General features: G+C 28.9%; 1 protein-coding gene across 1 annotated transcript; it reads right to left on the bottom strand.

The window, feature by feature from the left end:
- Positions 1-43: 43 nt before the first annotated feature.
- On the bottom strand, positions 44-12,815 carry LOC119689715 (protein rolling stone). The gene is made up of 4 exons (XM_038104604.1): positions 12,385-12,815; positions 2,964-3,339; positions 2,421-2,604; positions 44-542 (listed from the first exon to the last, which is right to left on the bottom strand). Exons 1-4 carry the CDS (start codon positions 12,484-12,486, stop codon positions 353-355), a joined length of 852 nt encoding a protein of 283 aa, XP_037960532.1. The 5' UTR covers positions 12,487-12,815; the 3' UTR covers positions 44-352.
- Between the last annotated feature and the right edge of the window lie 1,036 nt (positions 12,816-13,851).

The following is a 13,851-nucleotide window of genomic DNA, read 5'->3' on the forward strand; positions in this document are numbered from 1 at the left end:
TTCAAAATTGTTATTTTAGTCAATAAAAATCTAAATTTTTGGGTTTTAAATTTTCGTATTACAATAGTTCGGTTCTTATTTCTCATAATATAAAAACACATATATATAGATGCATATCTTATTCACTATTCGATAAATATAAATATTTTATTTGATAACTAAATTATGATGATTCCGATGGTAATTATTATAATTACTAACATTATTGTTTTATATTAAAAGGAACAATTCTATCACCCACTTAGCTTTATCAATTTATATTTAATTCAATTTAAATACTTTTACTTGAGAATATATACGTTAGGTATAAAAAATTCGATTTAAAAGAAAACCTTGAACACTTGATGGCCTCTTAATATAAAGCTACTGCATGTGGCTTCCAGACCACACGAGAAGCACAATAAATGACATTTTTCAGTTTGTCCAATAAAAATAATATCAAACAATAAACCACGTACAGCGAGAAGACTCCTGCAAATGTTATTATGCCCTTACTAGGAGATTTCCAGTCCAATATCGGATATACGTAACGATTCCCATATCTGAAACAACATAAATGCGTAAGTATGATGTGACACTAGTAAACAAAATTATATAAACACAACTTGATAAACTAAATATATATAAATAACTAAATAATAACTAAATATATAAATATACAAATTTCCTGTGCTTCGGTGATGAAATCCAAATTATCACTGTTCAAATAAAGGCTAATCAATTTTGTAGCCCCACTTGTATGTTAATTTAGAGTTTAATAAAATTTCTAGTTCAATATATCGTTAGGGACTGTCTATTAGGTATGAAATATAACATCAATCAAATATTATTAATGGGTTATCCTTCATTATTGGATCCTGGCAATACCTCGACTATAACTCGACGAATGTTCATTTTTAAACTGTTAAGACTTTGGAATTGTCTGCAAAAATTCAATTCTTTGCGTGAAGATAAAAACTACAACCGTAATAAATTGTAAGATTTTATAGGCTAATTAACATTATCTAATCGCGAAATAATGCGTCAAGAATATTTTAGTACATGCGAAACCAAAACAGAAAGTTTTGTAGGGCTTTTGGCATTATCTCGTTGCAGACACGTGTCTTCCATATCCATATTTTAAATTAATCACAAAAAAAATTGGTAATGAATTGAGTTATAGTAATCAATTGATGATTCGTATCAAAATCTCACTGGTTTCAAGAAACTATGTGCCTTTAAGACATCTAGACCAAATACCAAGTTGTCTTTCGACAGCTACTTGTGGATCTTCACTGACATAGGTGTGACTATCTTGTTAACTGAATGAAAAATATATTCACCAAATGAAAAATATGTCTTATCGCTAAAAAAAATTTCCATAATTTTTGTAATAACTTTTACATTATAACGAATTCAGCGTTATACCTATAGTAAAATGACAATTAGGGTTTTATTATTGAAGCAAATGATATGTATATATATTAACAAAATGAATCGAGAAATGAAATAATCCAAAAAACATTATAATTGTCATTATAATTATCATTATAACTGTCATTATAATTGTCATTTTAATTGTCATTATAATTGTCATTATAATTGTCATTATAATTGTCATTTTAATTGTCATTATAATTGTCATTATAATTGTCATTATAAATGTCATAAAAATTGTCATTATAATTGTCATTATAATTGTCATTATAATTGTCATTTTAATTGTCATTATAATTGTCATTTTAATTGTCATTATAATTGTCATAATAATTGTCATTATAATTGTCATTATAATAGTCATTTTAATTGTCATTATATTTGTCATTATAATTGTCATTATAATTGTCATTATATTTGTCATTATAATTACCATTTTAATTGTCATTATAATTGTCATATTAATTGTCATTATAATTGTCGTTATAATTGTCATTATATTGTCATAATAATTATCATTATAATTGTCATTATAATTGTCATTTTAATTGTCATTTTAATTGTCATTATAATTGTCATTATAATTGTCATTATAATTGTCATTATAATTGTCATAATAATTATCATTATAATTGTCATTATAATTGTCATTTTAATTGTCATTATAATTGTCATTATAATTGTCATTATAATTTTCATTTTAATTGTCGTTATAATTGTCATTATAATTGTCATTTTAATTGTCATTATAATTGTCACTGTCATTGTCATATTAGCGTATAAAAAAATTAAAAAAATTTTACAAAGAATTGAAATTTAATGATATCCGTTGTCAAAATCCCAAATTGATATTTTACTCTATTATAAACAACACCTAAAGTTGATATCTGTAAGTTGATATCTGTAGATCTATTCTTTGACTATGAATAATACTAATCGTACATCTTTGATAGTCCCCTACACTGCATGCAGTAAAGACCTATAAGGAGCATTTTTAGACTTACTCATCTTCTCCACCGCAAAAATAATACAATACGGTAAATAGGCAATAAAAAATTGGCAGTAACATCGCATATACGGTGTGCAGTAAGCGCATAGGGAATCCGATTACTAAAAAGTCGGTTAACATAAACACTGAGTTGAGGCAGTGAGTGGCAAAACTTATGGTTGGAAATCGTACAGGTTTATCTAAAACAAAAAAAGCAAGTATGTAAATATATTTTAAAAACAAATTAGTAAGTATGTTAGTATATTTATTCTGCGAAAGTAAGATAAAACTTGTAGTCATCCATTTTATTCTTGGCTTAATATAAATAAATTTTACGTTCCAGTTAATTTTTTGCAATAAAAAATGTTGTTATCTCATCATTAGATTTAGTATAAATTTTTCTTATTCATTGCGAATATTGATTGCTTTATCATTCTTTCAGTGGAATTATTGGTTGCTGATATTATTGTATATAATTTTATGTTATTATGTCAACTATAAAATCTTAATTAGAATATAGGTAGTTATTTTGGAAGAAACTACTTAACCGACAACTCACTCATTTTTCCATGCAAAAAAATCCAGTAAACAGTTGTAATGACCAGTGCCAGTAATAGCGCAACGCCATGCAATAGCCAATAAATTTTAACGATGGTTGGTGTTCGCATGGAGTTTGCTACTCCGGTAATGGCTTTCGCGTCATGATCGTAAATGGTTGCGCGTATCTCACCCAAATCGAAATGCCAGCAGGTTACCAATAGAGCGGCAGTCAGTTGCGTGAAGAGACATAGTATAATACCCCAGTTTGTCAAGAAGATAAAAATTTTCCCATCCGAGAATTGCAAAACCAAACAAGATGTGAAGAGACCAATAAAGAATAATGAGCAAATCCAACGATAAATTAGATACAAAATGCTACATTCATTCGATTGCCACTGTAAAAAAAAAAAACATTTGTATTTATTTTTAAAAAAAGGTTTTAAAAATATTTTGGATAAATTAAATTTATTTATAATAAAAAATCGAATTAATATTTTTGAAAATTTTAATTCAATATCTATTTATATTATTCATAAGTTTACTATAGAGAACTTATATTTAAGAACTTTATTAATTTTAAGTTTTATTGCAATTTAAATAGAATTTTTAAAAATCATTACAAATTTTCATTCCGTTCAACCAATGGAAGAGTCGTATAACTTAGCCTATACTATTGATCAGTGCGATGTTGACAAGCTAGTCTCCCAGTATAAGAGCTAATCAAATAAACTCACAGGTGCTTTTTCTTAAACCAGACAGATCAAGTCAAAACGCTCGTCACGCATTTTTTTCTAAATATTTGGAAACAAAAAGAAATGTCATTGGGCGCGAAGTCGGAACTGTAAGGCAAAACACCCATCAATTTAAGAAATCTTTTGTTTAAATTGATGTGTTGTAGCTCTCATTTTGTTTTAGTAAAGGATGATCTTTCTTCGACGGTTGGTTTTCTTCAACTCTTTAAAAACTTCTGACAGAGAAATACTTGTGTACCAGTTAGAATTGACTGCTCTTAATTCCTTAAGCGGTTTTGTTGCGACTTAACCGATTCTTTAGAAAAAACATGTGACCATTTGCTTGAATTTGCTCCATCCGTGGACAACTTTTGTTGGGTTCAGCTCACTTTGGAAGATTCAAACAGAGTCATGCAGTTCTGTTTCGAGCTTATTAGCGTAGATCATAATTCGTCGTTATCTATATTAGCGACGCATTTTCAGCTACCTCGGGCGTATTCTTTAAGCATTTCCTTACATCAATAAACACATACCTTCTTTTGAGCGATTGTCAAATTATAGTGGATCCTACGGAAACAAATCTTTTTGACAGCTAAATGTGCATTCTTTTTTGGTGAAAGCTCGCAAAACTTAAACGTTATAATGACATTTCTGCTAGAAAATGTCGACCTTTGGAACACAAAAGGTAGTCTACGTACGTGAAAACTTATGAAATACAAAATGATCGAGTTCAGTATGAATGCACTAAAATCTTTATTTTTATTATTCAAAATGTATTCTTTTAGAAAATACACTGACTTTTCGGGTGAAGATCAGAACTCTCCGTTTATAATAAAATAATAATATATAAGCAAATTTTGAAGCCAATATGATCTCATGGTGTATGAATTTCGAGCTATGCCACCCAGAGTAATATCGATATAATCCAAGTGCAAAATAATAATAAGCATAAGCTCATTCTAAGCGGTTCCAACGCAAATAAACGAAGAAGTTGGTAGGCTTCTCAAGACCACAGGCCTATTCAGTTGCTTTTTTCAAAAGAAGCCACATGATCTGATTGTTACTGAAGTTGAAGTAGAGGCTTAAAAAATCTTTTAATAAAAATATACCTATGATGGTATATAGTAACTACTCGTTAGTTTTTTTATAAATAGTTATATAGTGTAGAAATACTCTTATTGTATTATTGTATATGGTATTATTGTATATCTTATTGTATTCTTATAGTAAAATATGCTTATTTAAAATATTCTTATTGTAATGGAATTATTTATGGTTCGGTGTATGGTTATATATAAGACATATGTTAAAGATTTTTAGTTGAAGATATATTGTCAAAAAAATTGTTCTACCGTTTTAATGTCCCATACTTCACGAAATACTAACCAACGTGTTATGACATCACAATCATTAGTTAATTAATTACTATGAAAGAAAGTTTCTATGAAAGAACTTTTGATATATTAAAATAATGTAAATAAAACAGTTTTATACGTTGATGAAGCATTGCAATATGAAAAGAAAACGATTCTTTAAAATATTAAATAGTTTGAATATATTTAACGAAAACTTGATTACTAAAGTTCGTTTATAAAATTAATATTATTTCCAATTTTAGTGTAGTTGTATTGTTAGCAACGACACGGGGCACTCTGATCGAATAAATGAGTCTATTAATTAATCTAAGCAAGTACAACAAACATTCACAAAAGTATTTTAAATGTCCTCACACTTATCTCTTTCCACTAATATCACTGACGTCTCAAAGGAATATAATGACTAGACTGGTTACTAAGGCTGTTACTATGTTTGCCAACAGTCGATCAAAAGCAGCTCAATAAGATTAATTTCTTTATGTGATAAGTAAGAATCAATGGAGCTAGATTGTATCTGCGAATACCGCGGAAACAAATAAATGCGTGGTTTAGATACATTACAATTAAATATATACATGATATACTCTATTATATACATTGAAATTTAATATGAATATGGTATGTTCTAATATATATTTTTTCATTCAGAGTAATAAATGTGCATATAGACATTTAGACTATGTTTTTTATCCAAAATACTCATTGACCTATATTTACAATATTTAATTTTGTTTAGGGTTTTGTACAGTTTGCCAAAATTCTGCATAAATTACTGCCATCCATTGTAGATTTTCTGAAACACACATATCTGATCTTAGCAGTTGGGTCATTGACACTTCAAGTAGACGATCGTTTAAATGTCCGCATAGAACTTGTTCATTTTTTATTTTGGTATTTGTGTTAATTGTTTTGCTAAGTCATTAGCTATATAATTAATTAAAATTAAATTCCTAATAACAATTACAGCATAAAATTCTTGAACTTGAAAATACTATTTTTAGTTTTTAATTCATTCATTGATGAGAGCCGTCGCTAAATATCTTTTATTATTCCTCAACTTTTCGTTTTATTAGTTTTCAGTGAATTCATCAGTTTAAATTAGGTTAATATTTAAAAATACGTAACTGAAATATTAAAATTATATATCAAATAATATTTAAATCAAATCAAAAAAACTGAAACTGAAACAAAATTTCGATACAATATCATATCACATCACATAAAATTATGTCACGTAATATAGTATCACATCATATCATAATGAACATATCACATTATCCAGTAATCCAGTATTCAATGGATCATGATTTTCCGTGAGATATAACAAAATCTTAAAAGTAATGGTCGAAAAGTTAACGTCAATAGAATTCCTAAGATTATTCCTAAGATCACTTTGTTTTTTGTATGTTATATCATTATCTAAATCAGGGCTGTCCAGACCAGTTGGAATCGCGGGCCAATACAAATTACTGCACAGATTGGAGAGTTGCAGAAACAAATACATACGTTCATAGTTGTTATTATAAATACATTATAATATTATAGATACGGTTATAATGTTAAATTTAATTTTATTTTATCTATTTCAATTTATTTATTTGATATACCATAAAAATAAAATCATGTAGTTTTACCAGTAGATAAGAACATACCGCGGGCCGCACAAACATAAGCCGCGAGCCGCATGTGGCCCGCGGGCTATACTTTGGACAGCCCTGATCTAAATCAATTCATAGCATTTCTTATTTTATCTGACAATTGTATGACGAAAAGCACCCATAAGTCTACAATAAATGTATAAGAAGAAAACGTGAAAAACATAGTTCGTAATTCAAACTAATTTCTAAAGTAAATTTAAAACTCTGATTAAAATAACTTACATTCCCCTAATCTTCATGTGAATCATCCTTCAACTATTCGTTTTGGGAATCTTATATATCTTCCGATATACTTTTTCAATAAGACTATCACAAAATCTTGATACCAACCAGAGTGAACTACAATTAAATTGCAGGAAGACCGAATGAAATGACTGCTAAAATATTAAACTTATTAAATTGGTGGAGATTGGTGGAGAACTTTAAGAACTTGAACTCGCTTGTCACCCATGAACTCGCTTGCCTAACACATCTACCTTCTATAGATATATCTCCAGGGATGCCAGTTTACATTACTCTTAAAGCAATTAATAGAGGGCAGTCCAATAGTATTTATAAATTTATTTATATATGGGACTTATAGTTCTTATCAAAATTTTTATATCGTCAAGAGAGTTTGAGTGCATTTTAATAGCAAATTAATTCAGTTTGATAAGCAAAAAACGTGTTTTTGGTTTTGATTTCCAAGATGAAGATATATCATTATCAACGAAATGAAATGAACTAATATATTTACACCCATTGTTTTCACAGAATTAGAAACCATCGCTTTTATGTATATGATAGCAAAAACAGTGATGAAAACAAATTTTATAGCAAAGATGGCTGTATATGGCAGCTGTTTTTAACTAATTATTGTTAAACCGGTTTTTTTAACTGTAAATTAAATACTGGCTTCCATTATACAAAAGGAAACCGGAAACCGAAAACTGGTTTCTAAAAAAGTTCACCTTAATAGGAAGGCATACTTTTTATATATTATTTTTACGATTCTTCTGGAATATCGTGCTAAAAATACTCTGCACTGATGGCATTATAATTAGATTATCTACTATTACTTAATATTAAATAATAATAGGTTTTTTTGATATCTTCAAGAGATTTCTTAATTTTATTCTATTTTAAAAAAATACCAACTAAATTCACGTTAGCCTAACAATTAGCTCTTTTGTACGCACCACAACAATTTTATTCTAGGTAATAAAAGTTCATTAAGATTACATTACTGCATCTATGGATATATCTCTTATAATCTGTATATTACATAAGATGTGCGTCATATCATTGTACGCAGAAGGCCGTGTAATTTTTTTATGGATCTGTAATATTTGATATTTTACGCAATAATTTGAGCTAATGTTATCATAAAGAAAATGTACAATTCTTGTTTCTGGATAGCTCTATAATATATGAGTTATTAATCTAACAGTAGAGCTATAAAAAGGACATAAATCTTTATTCTCTCAACCTAATAAGTGTCGGCGTGTGCAGTTTTTGTACTAAAAACGAAATCGATCCCAAGTTCTAATAGCGTCTGTGCAATATTTTTTGGGTATTTTTGGTTTCAAACTTATTATATTGAAGCTTACATAATGTGGTTTTATACCAGATCCATTCTTCGCTTTATTTTTAAAAAATTATTAATATAAAACCATTACAGATCTTTTTTACTCACTTCCTTGACGGATCGCTTAAGTGATAAGTTTTCTGCTCCATCTATCTGTTTAATCTGGTACCCCCTAATATCTACATAAGCAAAGATCCAAATAATCATTAGCTCTTTAGAGTGTTGTATTGTATAAGATTGTCTTTTATTTGGGTAATAATTGTGCCTTTGTTTAAATAGTCTATTTTATAACATATATAGTAGTCATAATCTGACGTGTATATGTAATATCTCAAGAACTTTTACCAAATGTTTTGTTTTAAAGTAAGTGATAAGATAGCTACATATTTGTTTAGATTTCAAGCAGATGCTGCATCTTTCAATAGACGTGATCTATTATTAGTACTGAGTTTTGTACTGATTAGTATTACGTCAGAATATAGTATTTATTAACTTAATTCATGGTTGAGATTTTCAATTTTAATTTTCTGAGATCTTTGTATTGATAATGACGTAGAAGCAACACACAACTATGTTATTATGTTATTATTAATTATTAATTAATAATTAATAAGTAAAAAACATCTTTTATGTATCGTTAACTATTTAGACATCTTTCGTTTACGCGTATTTAGTTTATAGTGCATAAAATTCGTTCCGATTAATTTCACGGCCAAGTTTCTGTTGATTAGCACAAGCCGACTTTAATAGCTAGACAGATTCTTCAGTTTATGACTTTCGATGTTTATTTACTTAATAATTTTATGTGTAAAAAACTCCGTCACGTTTCTTTCAGATACTCGAATGTTATCTGTTGTTAACATAAAAACACTAAACCAATTTTAATGAATGAAAATAGTTCAAAAAGTTGATTTAATTTGAACTTTTACGACTGGAGTGGAGAGATTCGCGAAATGAAACTAAGTTCTCCAAAGTAGAGGGGACTCGTGTAACACATAAAAAAGGCTAAGAATATATATTTAGCATTTCTTCTAGCATAAACAATCTTTAGTTGCAGAATATTTGGTATAAATAGCAAATCAAGAAGAAAACTATTTATACGTTAATACTGCCTCAAAGGAAGCCTGTTTTAAATTAAGAATCGAATGTTAATTGCAAAAGTCTATAATGTTGCCCTTGATATGATATCAATATTTTTAAATAGTTTTGAGAAATAATTTACATTATTTAAGCATTCTCTTTTTCTGCTTCGTAGCAAATCTTGCATAATAATACCAAGACGCTTTACTGTGTATAACAGAATAGAAATTAATTAAAAAATATATATACTTGAAGCCATTTCTGCAGGCAGAAGTACTGACTAGTATATTTAGCTAGTTTAGTTCAAAGACGCTTTAATAAAAAAAACTTACAAGCAATAACAATTTTATATCAATATTTGAAATATACCTATATAGTCACTTAACGAGAACACATAGCCAGATCTGATTAGTCACTGCAGTGGGGCATAATATATAAGAAAATACTGTTTCAATAAAAAAACATATGTGTGTATAGGGATTAATGATGCAAAATGAAAATACATGTTTAGATTCTTAACTAGGGTCCCGGTCAGAGGAATGTTGAACGGTATGAAAAAGCTCATCCACATGCTTCTATAAACATCTCCCTAAGAGCGCCAGTTCACGTTACTCTTACATACTTTAAAGAGCAGGTAATAAGTAGGAGTCATTCATAACATATATATTATATAGGTCGACCTATATAATACAATCAATCATCAACCGAGGTGTTCGTAGTCATATGTCTTTCTACCAATTGACTATCATGAACAACATGAATGTGAACCATATTAGAAAACGTTTATCTCTCTGTTAAGATTCTGTTTATATACAAATTGTTCAATCAGGAAATTTTTTTCTTAAGAGATTGTATTTGGCAATTGATCCTTTTAAAACAAGCGGAACTCTTCTTTGCTTTATGCAGCTTAGTTTTTCTTTGTCAATCTTCACTTAAAGCTCGTTTTTGAATACACTTTGCACATTTAGAAGACTAGACATTCACCTTTCACTACCGGGGTATTTCGTTCCATTCGAGTCTTAAGTTCTCAAGATGCCGTTTCTTCCGAACAGTATCATATAATTTAATCACATCCCTGTATTTGTATCTCTCAATTTTGATCAACAAATTAAATCTGACAGTTCTCATAGCCTGTGTACACACAACAAACGCATTAACGATTTGGTGTTAATATGTATGCATTCACATATTTATTCCTTAGATTATTATTATTGTGGTTGGACGCAAACTTGACAAAGACTTGTATTGAGGAGTGACTGAAAAATGGAAAGTGTAATATTTGTAAAAATGCACACCATTCATTATCTAGATTATAATCTAGGTCTTGCAGTGTGAAAGGCATTCACTGTGTGTACTATTCAGGTTCACAGGATTTGAAGTTGCTATGAAGTTATTGCTATGTTATTTCGTAAGCATGAAATGGATCAGAAGTGAGGCCATTTATAAACGATTTACTTAAAAAGTTTTTGAAAACATATTTTCTATTATTTACACATTTAGAATAGTTGATTTGTATGAAAGTTGCAAAAAATACTCTACGAAATTTTTGTCTGGGTCCAATATAAAACAAACGAAAATAAATATATCTTTAACTGATCCTTACTGCTTCTGTAACTTTCAAAACATCACGCAAAAGACGTTAACAAAAAATTGAAAAAAAGTATCAACCCAAAAAAAATTATCTTTTGGGCTTAATAGTGTAGTCCAAAGCGCGGCTTGCGGGCCGCATATGAACCGCGGCTAATGTTTGTGCGGCCCGCGATTGTTTTTAATCTGCTACAATTACGCAAATTTTCGTTTACCAAATAAATGAATTGCAATTAATAAATAAATAAAACTTAATTTAACATTATAAACGTATTTTTATTTTTGTCGAAAACAACTATAAACGTAAGTATTTGTTTCTTCAGTCCCCCAATCTATACAATGATTTGTATTGACCCGCGATTGCATCTAGTTTAGACAGCCCTGGTGTAGATTATTGACTGGCAAATAAATTCTTCGCCAAACAACAAATATTCCCTGTTATTTATTTTCCGGAACCACATATTTGATCTATATAACTTAAGGGTCACTAAAATCTAAAGTATCATTGCTATAAGTTAGGCTTTTCCAACACTAATGTCTGTTAATTTTATAAAATTTAGTTTGAAAGCTCGAAGCTTATTTTTTGTAAATGAGCTACTTTTAAAAATGAAAAGCTTCACCACTTAGATGGTGTAGTTTTTCCTCAATACCAAAAATTATGCTAAAGTTTTAACATAGAGTTACAAAGTAAGACTATACACAACTCAACTATAGTAACACTACACACACAATATTAACTATACTGAGATAAATTAGAATCATCAGACCGTTACAGAACATCCTTAGAATATACAGATGTGAGTCGGTAGAAAAGAAACTTAAATCTAATATTTGATGTGAGTCGAGGTGAATTAGTATAAAATGCGGAGTTCGGGTCTCATTTGGAACGGATCACTGCTATCATTAAACCTTTTGTGGTGTGTTTTAAGAAGAAGCATTATAAATTCATTTTTTCATTACAGTTTCTAATAAATGTGAAGAAGGACATTTTGTAATACGAGTATTTTAATATAATCACAACTTTTCATTATTATTCCGAAGTTAATATATGTTAATATATATTTGATATTTTATGTTATATGTCTTTCTTATTAATACTTCCTATTTTTTTAATTTAAAAAACAGTTTTAAATATTTTAAAATATTTTTGAAAATATTTTAATTTTTTCTCAAAAGCAATTTAAAAAAAAAAGGAATCGCTTTTTCCTAGTATTGCAATTACTTTAATATTCACATTCACATATCTTATTGTTAACTATTAATGTTATATCTTATATAAAGATATATATTATCTAAAGTTATATCTTTCTTGAATTCATTAATACACCACATATTTTTTTGCCCAAAATCTAAGGTATCACTTAATACAAAATTATTTTTCATGTCTATTTGACCGATATATCTTTACGGATTGCATTTCATTTTCATAGATCGTCTATACCTTTGAACGATAGAAGTGCTCCAGTTGATTATATTCAAAGCCAAAGTTTTTCCATTTAAACTCCTTTGCAAATGATTTCATACAACTTTTAAAGATCTTCATTTTGACACGTTTTTCACTCTTAAAAATTATTTTGGATCAAATTCACTAATCAGGATCGATTTCAAAACACACTCTTCACTTCAAATCAATTTCACTTTCGATTTTCACAAAAAATTACAAACCGAATCGAAACAACCAAATTTTTTTCAACATCGACGATTTACTATCACATCAAAGCGAATTTAGAATTTGTATCTATTGAGCCAATTGAGTACTACCGCTTCAGTAGCACCGCCACAACTATGAAAGACTTTTCGCAAAGGGTGCGTTTCAGCTGCCACTGCAACTTCGTCAAAATCTATGGCTGAGTAATTTTGGTGGCGAGTACGTTTCTCACGACCGTACGAACATAAAATGCTAAGCATTTGTATTGACATATGATATTTTATATTGTAATTGATCTCACTTTGATATCGCACACTCGGTATCGGTGAGTGTACATTCATTCATACACGAACGTGTGTATCTATAATCGTTTAATTTAATTAAAAACATACGAAATATGCCGTTCCATGGGCCGATTTACGAGCCTGACATTGTTTATATCTTTCCGTAAGTGTGAACATGTCCAGCACGCTTTATTTTATTTTATTTTTTTTTTTTTTTTTTTTTGTATCTTTCACTTTTTTTTTTTTTTTTTGTCAAATCAATAATGTTGAGTTGTGTGTTCGCTCTATAAAAATGCGGAATCTAGCAACATAGATACGTAGAAACACCGACATACGGTTGTTTACACTCTCGTCAACATGGCTTGGCTTTATAAGGGAGAAATGAAGTTTTAGTTTGAGCGTTTTTTTTTTTTATTTTTATTTCCATTTTTCGATTACAGTGCTGACCGTTCTGAACTTATACGTCAGAGGTCAGTACGTTTGCTTATTTGGATGCTGTGCCATATTCAAGCGAAAATGATGTGTTCAATATATTTTAAAAAGCAACTTAGCTTTGTTCTCTTTAAATAGATTTTACTATATTCATTCTATGTACAATGCTAAGACCCTTAAAAAGTTGGAGAGAAGTCTATTGCTATTCTTTAACAGAAAACTTTCAGCTATCTCGTCTCCAGGACTTTAATTCATTTTAAGTGGAAAATTCTAAGCACCACTCTGAGAGCTTAAAAAATTGAAGAGAATTCTATTGTTACTCTTTGATAAAAAACTATATGCTCAACGTTGACAGCCTTAAAAAATTGGAGAGAATTGCATTGTTACTCCTTGATAAAAAAAACTATTAATTATCTCCTCTCCAGGACATGAACTTTAAATGAAGAATTAAATGCACAACGCTGAGCCTTAGAAAATTGGGGAGAATTCTATTGAAATTGTTTGCTAAGAAACTATTCTCTATCTCCTCTTCAGAACCTGAATC

Source organism: Teleopsis dalmanni, chromosome X (genome assembly GCF_002237135.1).
Source record: "Teleopsis dalmanni isolate 2A chromosome X, ASM223713v2, whole genome shotgun sequence".
NCBI lineage: Eukaryota > Metazoa > Arthropoda > Insecta > Diptera > Diopsidae > Teleopsis > Teleopsis dalmanni.